The sequence below is a fragment of the Callithrix jacchus genome, chromosome 2, assembly GCF_049354715.1.
Source record: "Callithrix jacchus isolate 240 chromosome 2, calJac240_pri, whole genome shotgun sequence".
Lineage (NCBI taxonomy): Eukaryota > Metazoa > Chordata > Mammalia > Primates > Cebidae > Callithrix > Callithrix jacchus.
This window is the reverse complement of record NC_133503.1, coordinates 107,946,483-107,964,353: the sequence shown is the minus strand read 5'-3', so window position 1 is coordinate 107,964,353 and position 17,871 is coordinate 107,946,483. Positions and strand designations below refer to the sequence as shown.

The window sequence follows — 17,871 nt, the reverse complement described above, 5'->3', positions numbered from 1 at the left end:
TCTATGTCATAATTGTACTAAAACTATAATGTCTCTGTGTGTGTGTTTTATTCTCTTTGCCTAGGTATCAAGAGAAGTGACATTCAGAACTTAAACTTTTAAAATATTACTTTTATCTCTCTCATCTCACTGCTGGAAACATTGTTTGGATATTTCACATGAACATTAACTAATAAATGTTCAATATTTTATTGATCATCTTCAGTCTGAGCTTTCTCTTTTTGTATTTCCTATGTCAGTTAATGGACTTATCATTCATTCAGTTCCAAACTGCAAGTCTAAATATAATCCTAGATTTCTCCATATTTTACACCAAGTATATCAAATTAATAAGCTTTTCCCTCTTATTTATTTATTTATTGGAGTCTCACTGTATCACCCAGGCTGGAGTGCAATGGCATGATATTGGCTCATTGCAGCCTCTGCCCCAGGTTCAAGTGATTCTCCTGCCTCAGCCTTCTGAGTAGCTGTGATTACAGGCCCTCACCACCATACCTGGATAATTTTTGTATTTTTAGTAGAGACAGGGTATCACATGTTGGCCAGGCTGGTCTTGGAACTCCTGACATCAAATGATCCATCCACAACTGCCTTCCAATGTGCTGGAATTACAGGCATGTGCCACTGTGTCTGGCCACCACAACTAAATTCTAAAAGTGCCTTCCTTTTTCTCCAGGGTTTCCCCTCAGCTCCGTCTTTCATAATATTTTCAAAACATTCTATCTAAAATGCCATCTGATCACTTTTGCTCCTAAAGTTTGGTGTTTTCAGTGGTTCCCAGGTGTGTACACAGAATAACATTCACATTAACATGGCAAAAAAGGTCATGTTAATGTGAATTAAGTCCTTACCTAGCTCAAATCTCTTGGTCTTATTCATCATCATGCTATTCCTATCCTAGAAAACTTTTGCCTGGGATATTTCAAACATTTTTTGGCCTCACTTTCACTTCTCACTTTCCCTGCTAAGGCTTTGCCCTGAGCCTGCCTGCATTATGAGAAATCATTTATCTTCACAACTCATTTCATGGACTAGAATCTATAGCACTTCCAAATCAACTCAGATATTAATTATCATTTTTCTCACTTTGGTTACTAGTCAGCCTATGCAGGTTTTTTATGTCTTAAAGTGTTTTGTTAGTGTCTTAAAAACAAAATTAAAAATAACAAAAAATTTTTCTGTGCTATGATACAAATTAATATTAAATTGATTTCATATATTTAGGAAGAACACATGAATAATAAATGTTGGTTTTCTTTAGACTAACAATAAAAATTATGTACTGAAATTCTAAAAGTTATTACACTCCTTTGTTGGTGACACTCATGTTTTCTCACAGTCAAATTAACCAAAAGTGATGTAGTTAATAAATTCCTATAATCAATTATAATGAGTCAACATTATAATCAAATCTGTGTTAATATTAATAATTTTTCCCACATTTATGATGTTTCTATGTGTATTAATTAGGTAAACACATTGTTTTAAGTTAAAGTTAAACAATGTGATTTTTACACACTTTATGCAAATAAATTAGCTAAAAGAGAAATAATTATATACATGAATTGTGATAATTTAACAACTTTCCTTCTGCATTTGCTACCATGAAACACAAACAAATTATTTGTTACACATTCTAAAATCTTTCTAAAATTACTTTTCTTATATATTAAATAAAAATTAATAATGACTGATACATACATACCTCATGATGGCCAAGGTAATTGGTATACTACAAAAAGAAGAATATACAAGTGTAGAGAAAATAAAAGCAATGAACAAAGATACTTTGTAGCACTTTGCATCACATTTCCCAGGCCTGGCATCAATGAAATCCCCTTCACCATCTTCAGTTGTTAACCCCTCTTTAATGCAAGAACAATTGTAGTAAGTCTGTGAGTAGTGAAAACAGGAAGCAATTTTTCAGAAAAATAGTCATAAACAAAAGCTATTATAATAAAATAAAAATTAAATCAATAATTTCAGGGAGACTATCTAGTTTTATTTCAAAATGTCTTTATATTAAGCCTGCTATGTATTTTTTAGAAATGAAACATTAATGATTTCCCAAGATATTTTACATGGCAGAGAATCTCTGTGTGTGTGTGTGTGTGTGTGTGTGTGTGTGCATGTGTGTGTGTGTGTGATTACAATTACTTAAAGTTCTGTTAATTTAAGAAATTTTCTTCAAAATATTTATATTCAAATTCACAACTAATTATTAGATCTATAAATAAAGGGAAATTAAAAACCATATGATAAAAGATGAAAATGAAATTTTAGCTAAGATTTAAAATAAAGACAGTTATCCAATTGTGAAAGACTTTGAAATCATACTAAAACGATTTTATTTTGTATATAATAATGACAGGGCTGCCACATCCATTTGGGACAACAAACGCAATGCCTAGGATCTCTAACACATTCAGGGATACATAAAATATTTTAATTTTAAAACACTTTAAAATCAAAGAAAAATGAGTATAATACAAAATATATAAAATGTATATATAATGGTTATTCCAGCTTGGATTATATTTTTTCACACCAATGCATTTTAGATAAAATAATTTATCATTATTAATTTTTTAGTGAAGAAAGGGGAGCACAAAGGCAAAATGATCTAGAGGCAATGAAATTCATACTGTACTCTGAATGAAAAAACAATGAGAATTTGGAGTTGTAGTTGTAGGGCAGATAATTTGAAGAAGATAAATTGGTGACATTTTTGAAGGAGAACTAAACAGGGTAGAACATGCAGAGACCAACTCGCAATTTATTAATTTATTGAAAATATCTAAACTATAAAATAATAATAAGAAAAAAGAACAATTTAGCAGAAATATTAAATTAGATTTTACTAGTGGAAAAATAAGAAATTAAACATGACTTGAATATGAGTGATGTAGAAAATTACAATTCAAACAAATTTGTGAGTTTGGTGGGTGAAGTTGCTGAGAGGTTAATAAATATGTTAAATAATATAAATATCTAAATATCAGTTCCTTCATTTCACCAAATTTTTTTTGAGAACCTATATGCCCAACATCATTCTAGGTTTTGAGATAAAATGGTAAACAATACAATAGAAATCACTGTTCCATGTAGAAAACTTTCTATTTGGGGAGATGGGACATTTTTTAATAAAAGGAACCTGAGTATTTAATGACAAGTGCTATGGAGAAAATAAAACAAGAAAAAGTACAGGGTATATTAGGGGACTATAATAGAATACTTAGCATGATAAGAGAATGTCTCAATGATGAAGCGATATTTGAGCTGAGATCTGATTAGAAGGTACATGAGTGGGCCACGTGGTTGTCTAAAAGAAATATGTTTCAGGTAGAAAAAAAGAACAGTAATTGAAAAGCCTTGTGCTAGAGCTTGCTTGAAAAGTTGAAAGGAAAGCAAGAACAGAAGGAAACTATGAGAAAATAAAATCAGGGTAGTAGGAAAAGGGAGGATTATACAGATATTGGATGGCAATTACAAGAGCAATGTAAAGAACTTTGGTTTTTATTTTAGTAATATGAAGTAATTGGATGGATATATAAATGACATTTTAAAAGATCATTGTGACTGCTATACTGAGACTCTTGAAATATGTAGGCATGGGTTAAAGCAGATGAAACAGTTAAAAGCCTATTAAATAAAGTACAAGACAATAGTGCTTGAGAGACTAGGGTGGTAATCAGAGAATATGAAAACGGCCAAATCCAAATTTACTCTGAAAGATTCAAAAGGATTTGCTGAAGGTTTCTAGAGTAAAAATGGTCACCAGAAACAAAAGGTCAAGTGAAGAAGGACTCCCTAAGAGAAACTATGACTTTTTTTTATTGCATTTCAGGTTTTGGGGTACACGTGAAGAATATGCAAGAGAGTTGCACAGGTACACATGTGGCAGTATGAGTTGCTGCCTTCTTCCCCTTCACTTATATCTGGCATTTCTCCTCTTGCTATCTCTCCCCAACTACCCCCCACCATGCTTTCCCTCCCCTATTCCCCCCAATAGACCCCAGTGTGTAGTGCTTTCCTCCCTGTGTCAATGTGTTCTCATTGTTCATCACCCTCCTATGAGTGAGAACATGCGTATTTCATTTTCTGTTCTTGTGTCAGTTTGCTGAGAATGATGGTCTCCAGGTTCATCCATGTCCCTCCAAAGGACACCAACTCATCGTTGTTGATTGCTGCATAATATTCCATGGTGTATATGTGCCACATTTTCCCAGTCTAGTCTATCATTGATGGGCATTTGGGTTGGTTCCAGGTCTTTGCTATTGTAAACAGTGCTGCAATGAACATTCTTGTGCATGTGTTCTTATAGTAGGACGATTTATAGTCCTTTGGATATATACCCAGTAATGGGATTGCTGGGTCACCACATTGTCTTCCACAATGGTTGAACTAATTTACACTCCCACCAGTGGTGTAAAAGTGTTCCTATTTCTCCACATCCTCTCCAGCATCTGCTGGCTCCAGATTTTTTAATGATTGCCATTCTGACTGGCATGAGATGGTATCTCAATGTAGTTTTGATTTGCATCTCTCTAATGGCCAGTGATGATGAGCATTTTTTCATATGTTTGTTGGCCTCATGTATGTCTTTTTTGTAAAGTGTCTGTTCATATCCTTTTCCCATTTTTGAATGGACTTGTTTGTTTTTTTCTTGTAAATCTGAGTTCTTTGTAAATTCTTGATATCAGCCCTTTGTCAGATGGGTAAACTGAAACATTTTTTTCCCATTCTGTTGGTTGCTGATTCACTCTAGTGACTGTTTCTTTTGCCATGCAGAAACTGTGGAGTTTGATTTGGTCTAATTTGTCTATTTTGGCTTTTGTTGCCAATGCTTTCAGTGTTTTCGTCATGAATTCCTTGCCTACTCCTATGTCCTGAATGGTTTTGCCTAGATTTTCTTCTAGGGTTTTTATGGCGTTGGGTCTTATGTTTAAGTCTTTAATCCATATGGAGTTAATTTTAGTGTAAGGTGTCAGGAAGGCGTCCAGTTTCTGCTTTCTGCACATGGCTAGCCAGTTTTTCCAACACCATTTATTAAACAGGGAATCCTTTCCCCATTGCTTGTTTCTGTCAGGTTTATGAAAGATTGTATGGTTGTAAATATGTTGTGTTGCCTCCAATGCCTCTGTTCTGCTCCATTGGTCTATATCTCTGTTTTGGTACCAGTACCATGCTGTTTTGATTACTGTAGCCTTGTAATATAGTTTGAAATCTGGTAGTGTGATGCCTCCCACTGTGTTCTTTTTACTTAAAATTGACTTGGCTATGTGGGCTCTCTTTGGGTTCCATATGAAGTTTAAGGTGGTTTTTTCCAGTTCTGTAAAGAAGGTCATTGGTAGCTTGATGGGGATGGCGTTGAATCTGTAAATTACTTTGGGCAGTATGGCCATTTTCATGATATTGATTTCTCCTAACCATGAACATGGAATGTTTCTTCATCTATTTGTGTCCTCTCTTGTTTTGTTGAGCAGTGGTTTGTAGTTCTCCTTGAAAAGGTACTTTACATTCCTTGTTAGTTGTATTCCAAGGTATTTTATTCTCTTTGTAGCAATTGTGAATGGCAGTTCGTTCTTGATTTGGCTCTTTTTACGTCTGTTATTGGTGGATAGGAATGCTTGTGATTTTTGCACATTGATTTTGTATCTTGAGACTTTGCTGAAGTTGCTTTTCAGTTTCAGGAGTTTTTGGGCTGAAACGATGGGGTCTTCTAAATATACTATCATGTCGTCTGCAAATTGAGACAATTTGACTTTCTCCTTTCCTATCTGAAAACCCTTTATTTCTCTTTCTTGCCTTATTGCTCTGGCTAGAACTTCCAGTACTATATTGAATAGGAGAGGTGAGAGAGGGCATTTTTGTCCAGGGCCAGATTTCAAAAGGAATGCTTCCAGTTTTTGCCCATTCAGTATGATATTGGCTGTTGGTTGGTCAGAAATAGCGTTTATTATTTTGAGAAATGTTCCATCAATACCGAGTTTACTGAGGGTTTTTAGCATAAAGGGCCGTTGAATTTTGTCAAAGGCCTTCTCTGCGTCAATTGAGATAATCACGTGGTTTCTGTTTTTGTTTCTGTGTATGTGGTGAATTACATTTATAGACTTGCATATGTTGAAGCAGCCCTGCAGCCCTGGGATGAATTGTACTTGATTATGGTGGATAAGCTTTTTTATGTGCTGTTGCAATTGGCTTGCTAGTATTTTATTGAAGATTTTTGCATCTATGTTCATCATGGATATAGTCCTGAAGTTTTCTTTTCTTGTCGACTCTCTGCCAGGTTTTGGTATCAGGATGATGTTGGACTCATAAAATGATTTGGGAAGGATCCTCTCTTTTTGGATTATTTGGAATAGTTTCAGAAGGAATGGTAACAGTTCCTCTTTGTGTGTCTGGTAGAATTCGGCTGTAAACCCATCTGGACCTGGGCTTTTTGTGTGTGTGGTAGGCTCTTAATTGCTGCCTCAACTTCAGATATTGTTATTGGTCTATTCATGGTTTCAACTTCTTCCTGGATTAGGCTTTGGAGGACACAAGTGTCCAGGAATTTATCCATTTCTTCCAGGTTTACTAGTTTATGTGCATAGGGTTGTTTGTAATATTCTCTGATGATGGTTTCAATTTCTGTGGAATCTGTAGTGATTACCCCTTTATCATTTTTTATTGCATCTATTTGGTTATTCTCTTTTTTATTTTAATTAATCTGGCTAGTGGTCTGTCTATTTTGTTAATCTTTTTGAAAAACCAGCTCCTGGATTTCTTTATTTTTTGAAGGGTTTTTCATGTCTCTATCTTCTTCAGTTCTTCTCTGATCTTAGTTATTTCTTGACTTCTGCTAGATTTTGAGTTTTTTTGATCTTGCTTCTCTAGCTCTTTCAATTTTGATGATAGGGTGTCAGTTTTGGATCTTTCCACTCTTCTCATATGGGCACTTATTGCTATATATTTTCCTCTAGAGACTGCTTTACCTGTGTCCCAGAGATTCTGGTATATTGTGTCTTCATTTTCGTTGGTTTCAAAGAACTTCTTTATTTCTGCCTTCATTTCATTGTTTATCCAGTCAACATTCAAGAGCCAGTTGTTCAGTTTCCATGAAGTTGTGCAGTTCTGAGTTAATTTCTGAATTCTGAGTTCTAACTTGATTGCACTGTGGTCAGAGAGACTATTTGTTATGATTTCAGTTGTTTTGCATTTGCTGAGGAGTGATTTACTTCCAATTATGTGGTCAATTTTAGAGTAGGTGTGATGTGGTGCTGAGGAGAATGTATATTCTGTGGATTTGGGGTGGAGAGTTCTGTAAATGTCTATCAAGTTTGCTTGTTCCAGGTCTGATTTCAGGACCTGGATATCCTTGTTAATTTTCTGTCTTGTTGATCTGTCTAATATTGTCAGTTGAGTGTTAAAGTCTCCCACTATTATTGTGTGGGAGTTTAAGTCTCTTTGTAAGTCATTAAGATCTTGCCTTACATATCTGGGTGCTCCTGTATTGCATCCATATATATTTAGGATCATTAGCTCTTCTTGTTGTATCGATCCTTTTACCATTATGTAATGGCCTTTTTGTCTCTTTTGATCTTTGTTGCTTTACAGTCTATTTTATCAGAGACAAGAATTGCAACTCCTGCTTTTTTTTGCTCTCCATTTGCTTGGTAAATCTTCCTCCATCACTTTATTTTGAGCCTTTGTGTATCCGTGCATGTGAGATGGGTTTCCTAGATACAGCACACTGATGGGTTTTGGCTTTTTATCTAATTTGGCAGTCTGTGTCTTTTGATTGTTGCATTTAGTCCATTTACATTTAGGGTTAATATTGTTATGTGTGAATTTGATACTGCCATTTTGATGCTAGCTGGCTGTTTTGCCCATTAGTTGATGCAGATTCTTCATTTTGTTGATGCTCTTTAGCATTTGGTATGTTTTTGGAATGGGTGGTACTGGTTGTTCCTTTCTATGTGTAGTGCCTCTTTCAGGAGCTCTTGTAAAGCAGGCCTGGTGATGACAAAATCTCTGAGTACTTGCTTGTTGGCAAAGAATTTTATTATTCCTTCACTTATGAAGCTCAGTTTGGCTGGATATGAAATTCTGGGTGGAAAGTTCTTTTCTTTAAGAATGTTGAATATTGGCCCCCACTCTCTTCTGGCTTGTAGAGTTTCTGCCGAGAGATCTGCTGTGAGTCTGATGGGCTTCCCTTTGTAGGTAACCTGACTTTTCTCTCTGGCTACCCTTAGCATTTTCTCCTTCATTTCAACCCTGGTGAATCTGGCGATTATGTACCTTGGGGTTGCTCTTCTTGAGGAATATATTTGTTGTGTTTTCTGTATTTCCTGGACTTGAATATTGGCCTGCCTTGCTAGGTTTAGGGAGAAACTATGACTTTTAGTCAAGGGATGCAGTCAGTCATCCATGGCTCAGGAAAAGAACCAATAAAATAAACACCATGATTTCACTTGTGTTCCTGATTTCCTATTAGTACTCCTTATCATCTTAATCCAGTCCAAAGCCAAAGGGCAAAGAAGCTCTCATCCTATAATTCAATCTCCTGAGAGATTGAGGAGGGCAGAGAAAGGTCAAAAATGGATCTGGAGAACAGACAAGAGATATCTAGCACAACAAATAATTGTAGGTTATAGAATCTAAGCTGGCTAAAAGGAGAAATAAAAAATATAAATAAGGGATCATAAACAGATTACAGAATCAAAAGATATTGGGCTCTAAAAGGGTTGAAGAAATAAGGAATCCATGTACTAGAGAAAGTGAGTTGAAAAAAAAATTGTAGTTCAATAGTAGAATTGAAATTGAAATTATGAAAGGAGTAAAGTTATTAAAATGAAAAGGCCTAGGGTGTGACCATGGAAGGATATTGCATGAGGTAGGCTGCAAACAAGATTACCAGGAAAGAATATGTCAAGGAATTGTAGGCGTAGAGTATTAGAAACCACCTCAAGAGGAATTTCAAGGTTACTAAGTGTTGTGTTAGAAAGCATGCCAGTAAACCAGGGCCTAAAATCCTCATGGAATGGGAGAAAGAATTCTTGAATCTGAAAATGATTGTAACAAAAATGGTAGTAGAAGTAAGGTCTGCTCGAGTAAGTTTCAATAATGCAGAATTGTGAAAAAGTAAAGAGAAAATAGTCTAAAAGTACTAATGAGTGTCTTAGCTCATTTTTCCTTGCTATAACAGAATATCACACATTGGGTAATTTATTTCTCATAATTTTAAAGGCTAGTAAATCTGATATGAAGGTGGTAGCATATAGTGAGGGCCTTTGTGCTGCATCATTTCATGGCAGAGGCAAAAGGACAAGAAAACAAGAGATGGCCAAACTGTTTTTGTAGCAACCCACAATCACAATAACAAACACACTCCTGCAATAACGACATTAATCCCATGGCCTAATCACCTCTTAATGACCCCACCTGTTAATAGCATCACAATGACAATTACATTTCAAAGATTCTTTTCTCTTTGAAATTTGAAGACCATGATAGAATTTATAAAATATCAACTTTTGCAAATAGCTTGCAAGCTGTTAATTACTATATCATGTTAGTTTCTAAGTTACTAATATAGGCCCACAGTCCTCTACACACAATTTTCAAGTCCAGAGAACTTTGAAAACCAAATGGTTTTCTTTGTAGCTTATTTGATGAAAAAATGTGACCTAGAATGTAAAGGTATTTAATGTTTTTATTTCTCTTTCTAAATGAGGATATCATAAGTGTTGGTATAGAAATATTAATATTTAATTACAGTGGCTGCTCTGCTGAGTGTGGAATATAATATAAAATGATTAGGTACTATATTTCTTTTTTAAATCCAACAATTGAGATATTTGAATGCAGGAATTTTAGATAAAGGCTTGTGAGCCTTTAAAATGAGTATTTTTTGTACCCAAATGTACTCTCAGATGAGAGGACATGATTCATCTCCACACAGTTACGAGAGCGGAGTAATGATAATAAAAATACAGTACTAACTTAAACTTTACTTTTTATTATAAAAATAATTCATGATCACTGGAAACATTTTTAAGATATAGAAAATTGAAAAAAGTTAAAATAGTCAAGTCCTCAAAGATGGGTATTGTTTTAAAGTACATTTTTCATTTTCTAAGATATCATGTTAAATAAAAGAACAAAGCACATAAAAATATATGTAACATGTTCTCATTTGTATGCAAAGGCTCTGTAAGCTTTAACATGTATATTTCTATAATGGTGAATAAAAAGAGAATGTAAAATTTGTTGCCTCTGAATATGAGCATAAGGTATCAATAGCCTGTGATAGAAAGAGGACATATTTAACAGTGCAGCTTAAAGTATTTGAATTATTTACCATGAACAACTACTACTTCATCAAAAACTGGCATAAATTTTTAAAGTAACATTTTAATGATTATTCATTTGACAAATATTTATTAAGCATCTGCAAAGTAACAGGCAGTAATCTAGATACTATAAGTAACAGTGAACCAAAGATACAAATTCCCTAAGAAGTACAGCATATAATCAAGTTTTTTAACTGAATTTTATATTATATGTATACATTTTTTTTCTTATTTTTCTACTTATTTTTTTTCTAATTTTTTTCTACTTATTTTTCTTCTTATTTTGGGACTAGTCACTCTGAAATTGTCATATTATTCTTTCAATAACATCACCATCTACATAAACTCATTTCTATAACATAACTTGGCAATTGGCCAGGCGTGGTGGCTCAAGCCTGTAATTCCAGCACTTTGGCAGGCCAAGATGGGTGGATCATGAGGTCAAGAGATCAAGACCACCCTGGTCAACATGGTGAAACCCCGTCTCTACTAAAAATACAAAAAATTAGCTGGGCATGGTGGCACATGCCTGTAATCCCAGCTACTCGGGAGGCTGAGGCAGGAGAATTGCCTGAACCCAGAAGGCAGAGGTTGCGGTGAGCCAAGATGGCGCCATTGCACTCCAGCCTGGGTAACAAGAGTGAAATTCTGTCTCAAAACAAAACAAAACAAAACAAAACTTGGCAATTTATTTCCTTCTGATTTTATAAATATTACTTAGATGTACAATACCTCTTTTATTTTCTTAGAATTGAGACTTACTATTAAAAATACTGCATCTAAGAGCATCAGCATTTTAAAGATTGTTTGATATATATTTCTAAATTGCTTAAGAATATATTTTAAAAGTTTGTAACACCAGATATATATAAGATTACATGTTGATTTGAACTATCAACATTTTTTAATTTGTCAAATTTAAAAGGAGACTATCTCAATTGTTTTTATTTATGTTTTAATTTTTGAGTTAAATATTATTTTCATAAACTTGCTATTACTATAATGAATTTATGTACACAATGTTAGTATAAAATGTTAGATTAACACAGGCATAAAAAAATCTAACTTTTGTGGGAGAACACTAGAGAATGTAAACTTGTGTTCTATCACCTGTAGAGTAAAGAGGCAACTACTCAACTGGCATTGCGGAAATTAAAACAGAGAGCAAGGCTGAAAAGAAAGAAGCTCTACATTTGATGAAACAATAAAACAGCCACAATCTTAATTCAAAACATAGAGGATAAAAGTAGTGCTTAAATGTGGTAAAATTTATTCCAAACCAAAGATACGAAAAGAAAATACACATACTTCCTTAGCCTGGACGTATCTCAAAGAATTTTCTAATATGGGAACATGAATTTAAAAGCCACAATATTTATTTTATCATTATTTTTTATACAATTTTACAGCATTTAAAATAATTAGTGAGAGTCCCTTTTCTGGCATGATTTAAATCCTCTATGTCTCATCCTTCCAACTGATTACAAATAAAAACTCTGTTTAAAATATGCAAAAAGTAACTACCTGTAAAAGTTCTAAATAAAGGAAAAGCAGCTGAATTGTGAAGGGGAAGAGAAAGATATCAGGGCAGAAAAAGGCATTTAAATTACAATTACTGAAAACTCCCCAAATTTGGTAAAAATATAACTTTATGGATTCAAGAAATTCAGGGAATTCATTGAGGATAATTCAGTGAATTCTTTAAGAATAAACTCAAAGAAAACCAAACCATCACACTAATGAAAAGCAAAATTAAAAAAAAGAAATATTAAAAATAGCTAAATAAAATAATACTCATTATATACAAGTAAATCAATTTTGAATCACCACAGACATGTCCTTAAAAAGCATAGATGCCAGAAAAAAGAGAAGCATCGTATTTACAGTTTTGAAAGAAAATAATGAAAACCCAGAATTCAATGTCTAATGGAAATGTTCTTTAGGAATGAAGGCAAGACAAAGGTATTTTAAATTGAAAGAATACTAAGAGAATGTCACCAGCTGACTTCCTTTACAAGATATGCCAAAATAATTTCTTTAATCTTAAGGTAAATGATAATGCTGAGGGAAGCTCAGATTCTCATGAATGATGAATATTAAATGTCTGGGAAAATATAAGACTATTTTATTTTCATATGGTATTTTAAGTACATGATTTTTTTGAGCAAATCATAATATTATCTATCACAAATTTGATTATATGTGTAGCTATAAAACATGTTACAACTCCAACATAAATGTTACTGGGGAGAAGTAAAGATAGATATATGGTGAGTTTTATATATATATGGTGAGTTTTATACATATATGGTGAGTTTTATATTATAGTATGTTCTATAATATTAATTCTAAATAGACTCTGAAATGTTATATAATCTAAGAGCAATTCAATTAAAAACCAAAGAGATAAACCAAAGTTTCAAGGTATACTAAAATGAAATAGTAAAGTATATTCAATTCCAATAATAAAATGGGCTAGTAGATCTGAACTCAGCTGTATTAATAATTAAAATAATTTTAATAATTTTGAAACTCCAATTAAAAAACAGAATTGGAGAAAAGGTATATCCATGCTTACTCTATGCTGGCTACAGGAGACAGTCTAAACATAAAGACATAGATAGGTGGAAAATGAAAGGATAGAAAGAAAATACACCATAAAAATAGCAAAATAGAGCTATGATAATTATTTCATATCATGTAAAATAAACTTCAAGACAAAGAATATTATCAGAGATGGAAAGGGACATTTTAGAAAGATAAATAATTCATAAAAAAGATGTGACAATTATTAATGTGTAGACATAGAGCCTACACATTAATAAATATACAATGCAAAAATAAAAAGAGAAATACAATTATATAATTTTATTAGATCCTGCTCATACATAATGTACAGAATTTAATAGAATATTATAAGCCATACAAAGTAACAAGAAAAGTTGGCTTAAAATTAAGAGAAAGTAAAAAATATAATTACATTCATCAATGAACTAGATAGCAGAGTTAATAGTAAGAACGTTAGAAGGTTAAAATGGTTATGATTGATATGTTCCAGAAAGTACAGGAAACAAATGAATAATATAGATTAAATTATGTAGAATTTCACCAGAGATTTGGATTCTAAAAAAAAAAAACCATTAATACTAGAACAAAAAAATACAAGTGAAATTAGAACCTTGGAAAATGGGTTTAACAGCAGAGCAGACACTGCAGAATAGAGGCTTAGTAACTGGAAGACAGATGAACAGAAAATATCTATACTTAAATAAGCAGATTAAAGAAGACGGAAAAATAGCAAAAGATTACGGAACGGAAGTAGAAATTACTATTGTAGTCTGGGTTAAGCAGAATTCCAAAATAGCACCCAAGATTCTCTCCCTCTATTGTGTGTATCCTGCATAATCCCCAGGACTATAAGTTGATAATGAAGTAAAAGGCAAGATTTGACTCTGTAAGTGGGGGCTCAAACATTGGATCAAATTGAGGACTAGTTAAAACAGGGACAAAGTGAAGCAGCTTTCCATAAGACATGCCCACTGGTGTGCCATGTCAGTTTACCATTGCCATGGCAACAATAGAAGTTACCACACCTTTCCATGGCAATGACCTAACAATCCAGAAGTTACTTCTCTTTTTTCTCTCTGTCCCTTAATTTGCATGTAATTAAACTAAATATAAATATGCCCACAGAACGGCCTCTGAGCTATTATTATGGGCACACTGCCTATCGGGTAGCCCTGCTGCACAAGGAGGAGTACCTCTCTGCTGCTACTGTATAACAGTGCTTCAACAAAAGTTGTTTAATACCGCCCTTGAATAATGCCCTTGAAATCTTTCCTGGAAAGGCCAAGAACCTTCCCAAGCTAAGCCCCAGTTTTGGAGCTCATCTGCCTGCATCAATAGGTTTCACTCACTTATAATCTATGGCATAAGTGACTTTAAGAAAGACTATCTTGGATAAACTTCACCTAATTAGGTGAGCCTTAAAACATACTGAGATCCTCTTGAAATCAGAGGTACAAAATATGCAACAGAAGGGAGATTCTCTGTTGCTAACATTGAAGATGAAGGGAGTCATATGTAAAAGAATGTGGGTAGCCTGTGAAAGCTAATACTGGCCTCCAACAGAGAGCTAGAAAAAATGTTAGGGCCTTGTGTTTTATAACCCAAAGGAACCAAATTTGGTCAATAAACTGAACAAACCTAGAAGGGAACACTTTCCCAGCCCTTCCAGAAAGGAGCACAATTCAGCCATCATCCTGATTTCAGCCTGTGAGACTTGGAGCAGAGGACCCAGACATGCATAGCATGTCTGGATTGCTGACCTTAGAACTGAGAGCTAATAAATGAGTCTTATTTAAAACTAATAAAATTGTTGTAAAATAATCCTCCCTTATTCATGGAAAATGCATTCCAAGATCCCTGAATGCCTGAAAGCATGAATAGAACTGAATCCTATATCTACTGCTTTTTCCTATACATACATACCTAAATAAATTTTAATGCATAAATTAGTCACAGTAAGAGATTAACAATAACTATTAATAGAATAGAACAGTTATAGCAATACTGTAATGAGTCATGTGAAGATTCTCTCTCCTTTTCTCTTTCTGTCTCTCTGTGTCTCCCAAAATACCTTAATATTTTCAGACCACAGTTAATTGCAGGTCACTTAAATTATGGATGCAGGGGCTACTGTAATTTATTATGTAGTGAGTATAAACTAACAGACAGTTCCCAAAAATACTGGAAAGAGAGAGAGAGAGGTTAATAGCTAAACATTTTTCAACTGATAGACATGAATCTACAGACTCAAGATACACTGTGAAACCCAAGCAAAATAAACACAGTAAAAGCCCCATCTATGCACATCAAAGTAAAATTGCTGATAACCAAAAACAAAGAGAAAATCCTAAAGCATCCAGAAGCAAAATGGAACATATGTTATCCTTTAAATGCTGGTGGTGGGGGGTATGAGGAGTGGGGGGAACACTGCCAATCTACAATTCCATACCCCATGAAAATAGTTTTCAAAATGAAGGTGAAATAAGATTTTTCAGGCAGAAAGAAAATAATTCCATATGAAAGAATAAAAATGTATGGAAAAGTGTAAATATAAGTCAATATTGACTGTACAACAGCTACATTATAACATATGTCATTTAAAACATACAAAAATACATATTAAAAATAACACAAAGATAGGTCAGTAAATAAAATTAAAATTTTCCAAAGGTATTTAAACTGAACAAGAACCTGAAGCCTTGTTTCTTGTAATCTTTAATCCTGTGGATGTGATTTACTTTCCTCTTCAGAGATAAATAGAATGAAGCTCCTGTTGAACCTCCGGAAGAATGCTCTACATTGTTATTTTATGATGAAAACTATATCAGATGCTGAAAGGAGTCAGTCTTGAGGAGGTAAGGAAAAAAAGCCCAAGATTTGTTTAATACCTATATAAGAAAATTTGAAGATCTTTGGAAGCATGGATAAGAAGAATACATGTGGGTTTCAATGAGGCAAACTTGCCCAGAAATATTATCAATATCAATAGCAGATATCTATTTTCAGTTTCAGTAGAGCTGTGCTTTTCTAGAAAAAACCTAAAAATCTTCAGAGGTATAGCATTTCCTACTACTCCTCTTGCAAACTTTTAGATAAGTTTCATTGAAGAGCATTTAATTCTAACTTATGTTGGCCCTTATCATATTTTGAATAGGAACATTTAATTAAAATTATTTCATACTTGACATATTTTCATTTAGGAAATATTTTTCAAAGGGGATTACATTAACACCATGTAGGTACTTGATCATTTTTTGTATAGTGTTTATATTATTTTAATTTTTATTTTGTTAAGAATATTTTTATTGGTATCATTCTTCTCCCATTTGAATATGATGCTTATTCTTTTCACTAATTGGTTCCATCCATATCAAATTTTACTAATATCTTCTACTTCATAAGTTTTCCATCAAAGTCATTTTTTCTATCAAGGCTAATTATCCTATTGGGGAATTTCTGACATATCTATTTTATTCTTCTTTCAGTTTTCATTCAGTATCAAATGTTACCACACAGTTTGAGTGATTACTTTGTGGATTATTTTTATCATGGTTATTCCTCATGAATTAATTATTCCTTAGAGAATATAAAAAGCTATAAAGAGTTTCATGAAACAAAGAGTCTCTAAAAGAGATTCCCCAGAAAAAAAGGAAGCAGGGGTTGGAGCTATATCCTGAATGGTCTGTTTAGCTCTTGAATGTTCCATGGAATGAAAACATCAAGGTCAAACTGTTCTACTGTATACTGTGATGATATAGTGAGCATTTACAAATAACTTACTTATAGCAAAATAAAATGAAGGAGAGGAAGTGGTGTTATAGGACTTTGAGGTGTCACTTGCAGGCCAGAAATCTCTGTGGCTGGTGGCCCCATTGCCCAAGTTCTCATCCTGTGTCCAGGAAGAATGAGGTAGGCAGACAAGTAGAAGGTTAATGAGAAGAGGAGAATCTTAATTGAGTGTTACAACAGCTCAGAGGAGAACTGCAGTGGGTACCTCCTCTGTGTAGGCAGGTCATCCTGTCCAATGTTCAGCTCTCAGCAGAGAGGAAACCATGGAGAGGGTAGCTCCTCTCTGTAACTGGTCATCCCCATGTTTGCAGCTTTAAACAGAGATAGTAGCTTCTCTCTGTAGCTAGCTATCCTTCATTGCTCTATCCTTTGCCTTGTTCTGGCTGAGCCTGGGGATTTTACGGACCTCAGTGGGGGAGACAGTCCATGCCGATTTGTCCATGATTGGCCATGGGAGGGCCAAAAAAGGCACCACAAGTCCCCACTCTGATCCAAGAGACCAGGCCCCCCAGCCTTCAGACCGTCTCTGGCCAGAAAGAGGATCCTTACCAGGGACCCACCCCTTTCTTCCTAGGATCCTGTCTGCCTGATGCCACTGGCCATGGCCCCAGGCTGCTCACATGAAGGGGCATCTGCAGGCCAGTACCCAGCCACACTCAGCTCCCACTCAGATTCCCCTCCCATGCTCCTTAGTGCCCACAGTCCAGAGGGGGGTAAGTCGGCAGGAAGGTGGCATGTCAGCACTGCCCTGAATGTGTGCACACCCAGCCAGACTTTAATAGCATCTGGGCTGGGACCTGCTCAGAGAACAGAACAGACACTGGTAGTGGGGAGAGGACAAGCAATGGGAGCAGGCACCTCAAAGCCTGTAAGGGTAACAGGGTCCTTTCCAGGCCCCCCAAGAATGCAGAGATGCCTGGGTGTGCAGCTCCAGCTTGGGTGGCTGCAACTGCCATGGGGAGTGGGACTCCTGCTTGCTCCATGGAGTGGGAGGCCCTGATCCACAGCCACAACTTGGGCAGTTGCAGCACTGCCCAGGAGGGTGATGCTCCTGCCTACTCTTGGCCTCCAGGAGCACAGGGGTGCCTGGGTTGCAACCACAGCTTGGGTAGCCGCATTTGTACCTGGGAGCTTCTGCCCTGCCAACTTGGAAGGAGCCAGGTTTCCACTCGTCCCC

At 34.9% G+C, this 17,871-nt stretch overlaps 1 protein-coding gene across 2 annotated transcripts in view; it reads right to left on the bottom strand.

The window, feature by feature from the left end:
- Positions 1 to 17,871, bottom strand: part of SLCO6A1 (solute carrier organic anion transporter family member 6A1) — a 144,001-nt gene that overhangs the window by 34,004 nt on the left and 92,126 nt on the right. For both annotated transcript variants that reach the window (XM_035291167.3, XM_078365866.1), the window contains exon 10: positions 1,706 to 1,893. In XM_035291167.3, coding sequence (XP_035147058.2) covers positions 1,706 to 1,893 — 188 coding nt within the window. The remainder of the gene's footprint in view (positions 1 to 1,705; positions 1,894 to 17,871) is intronic.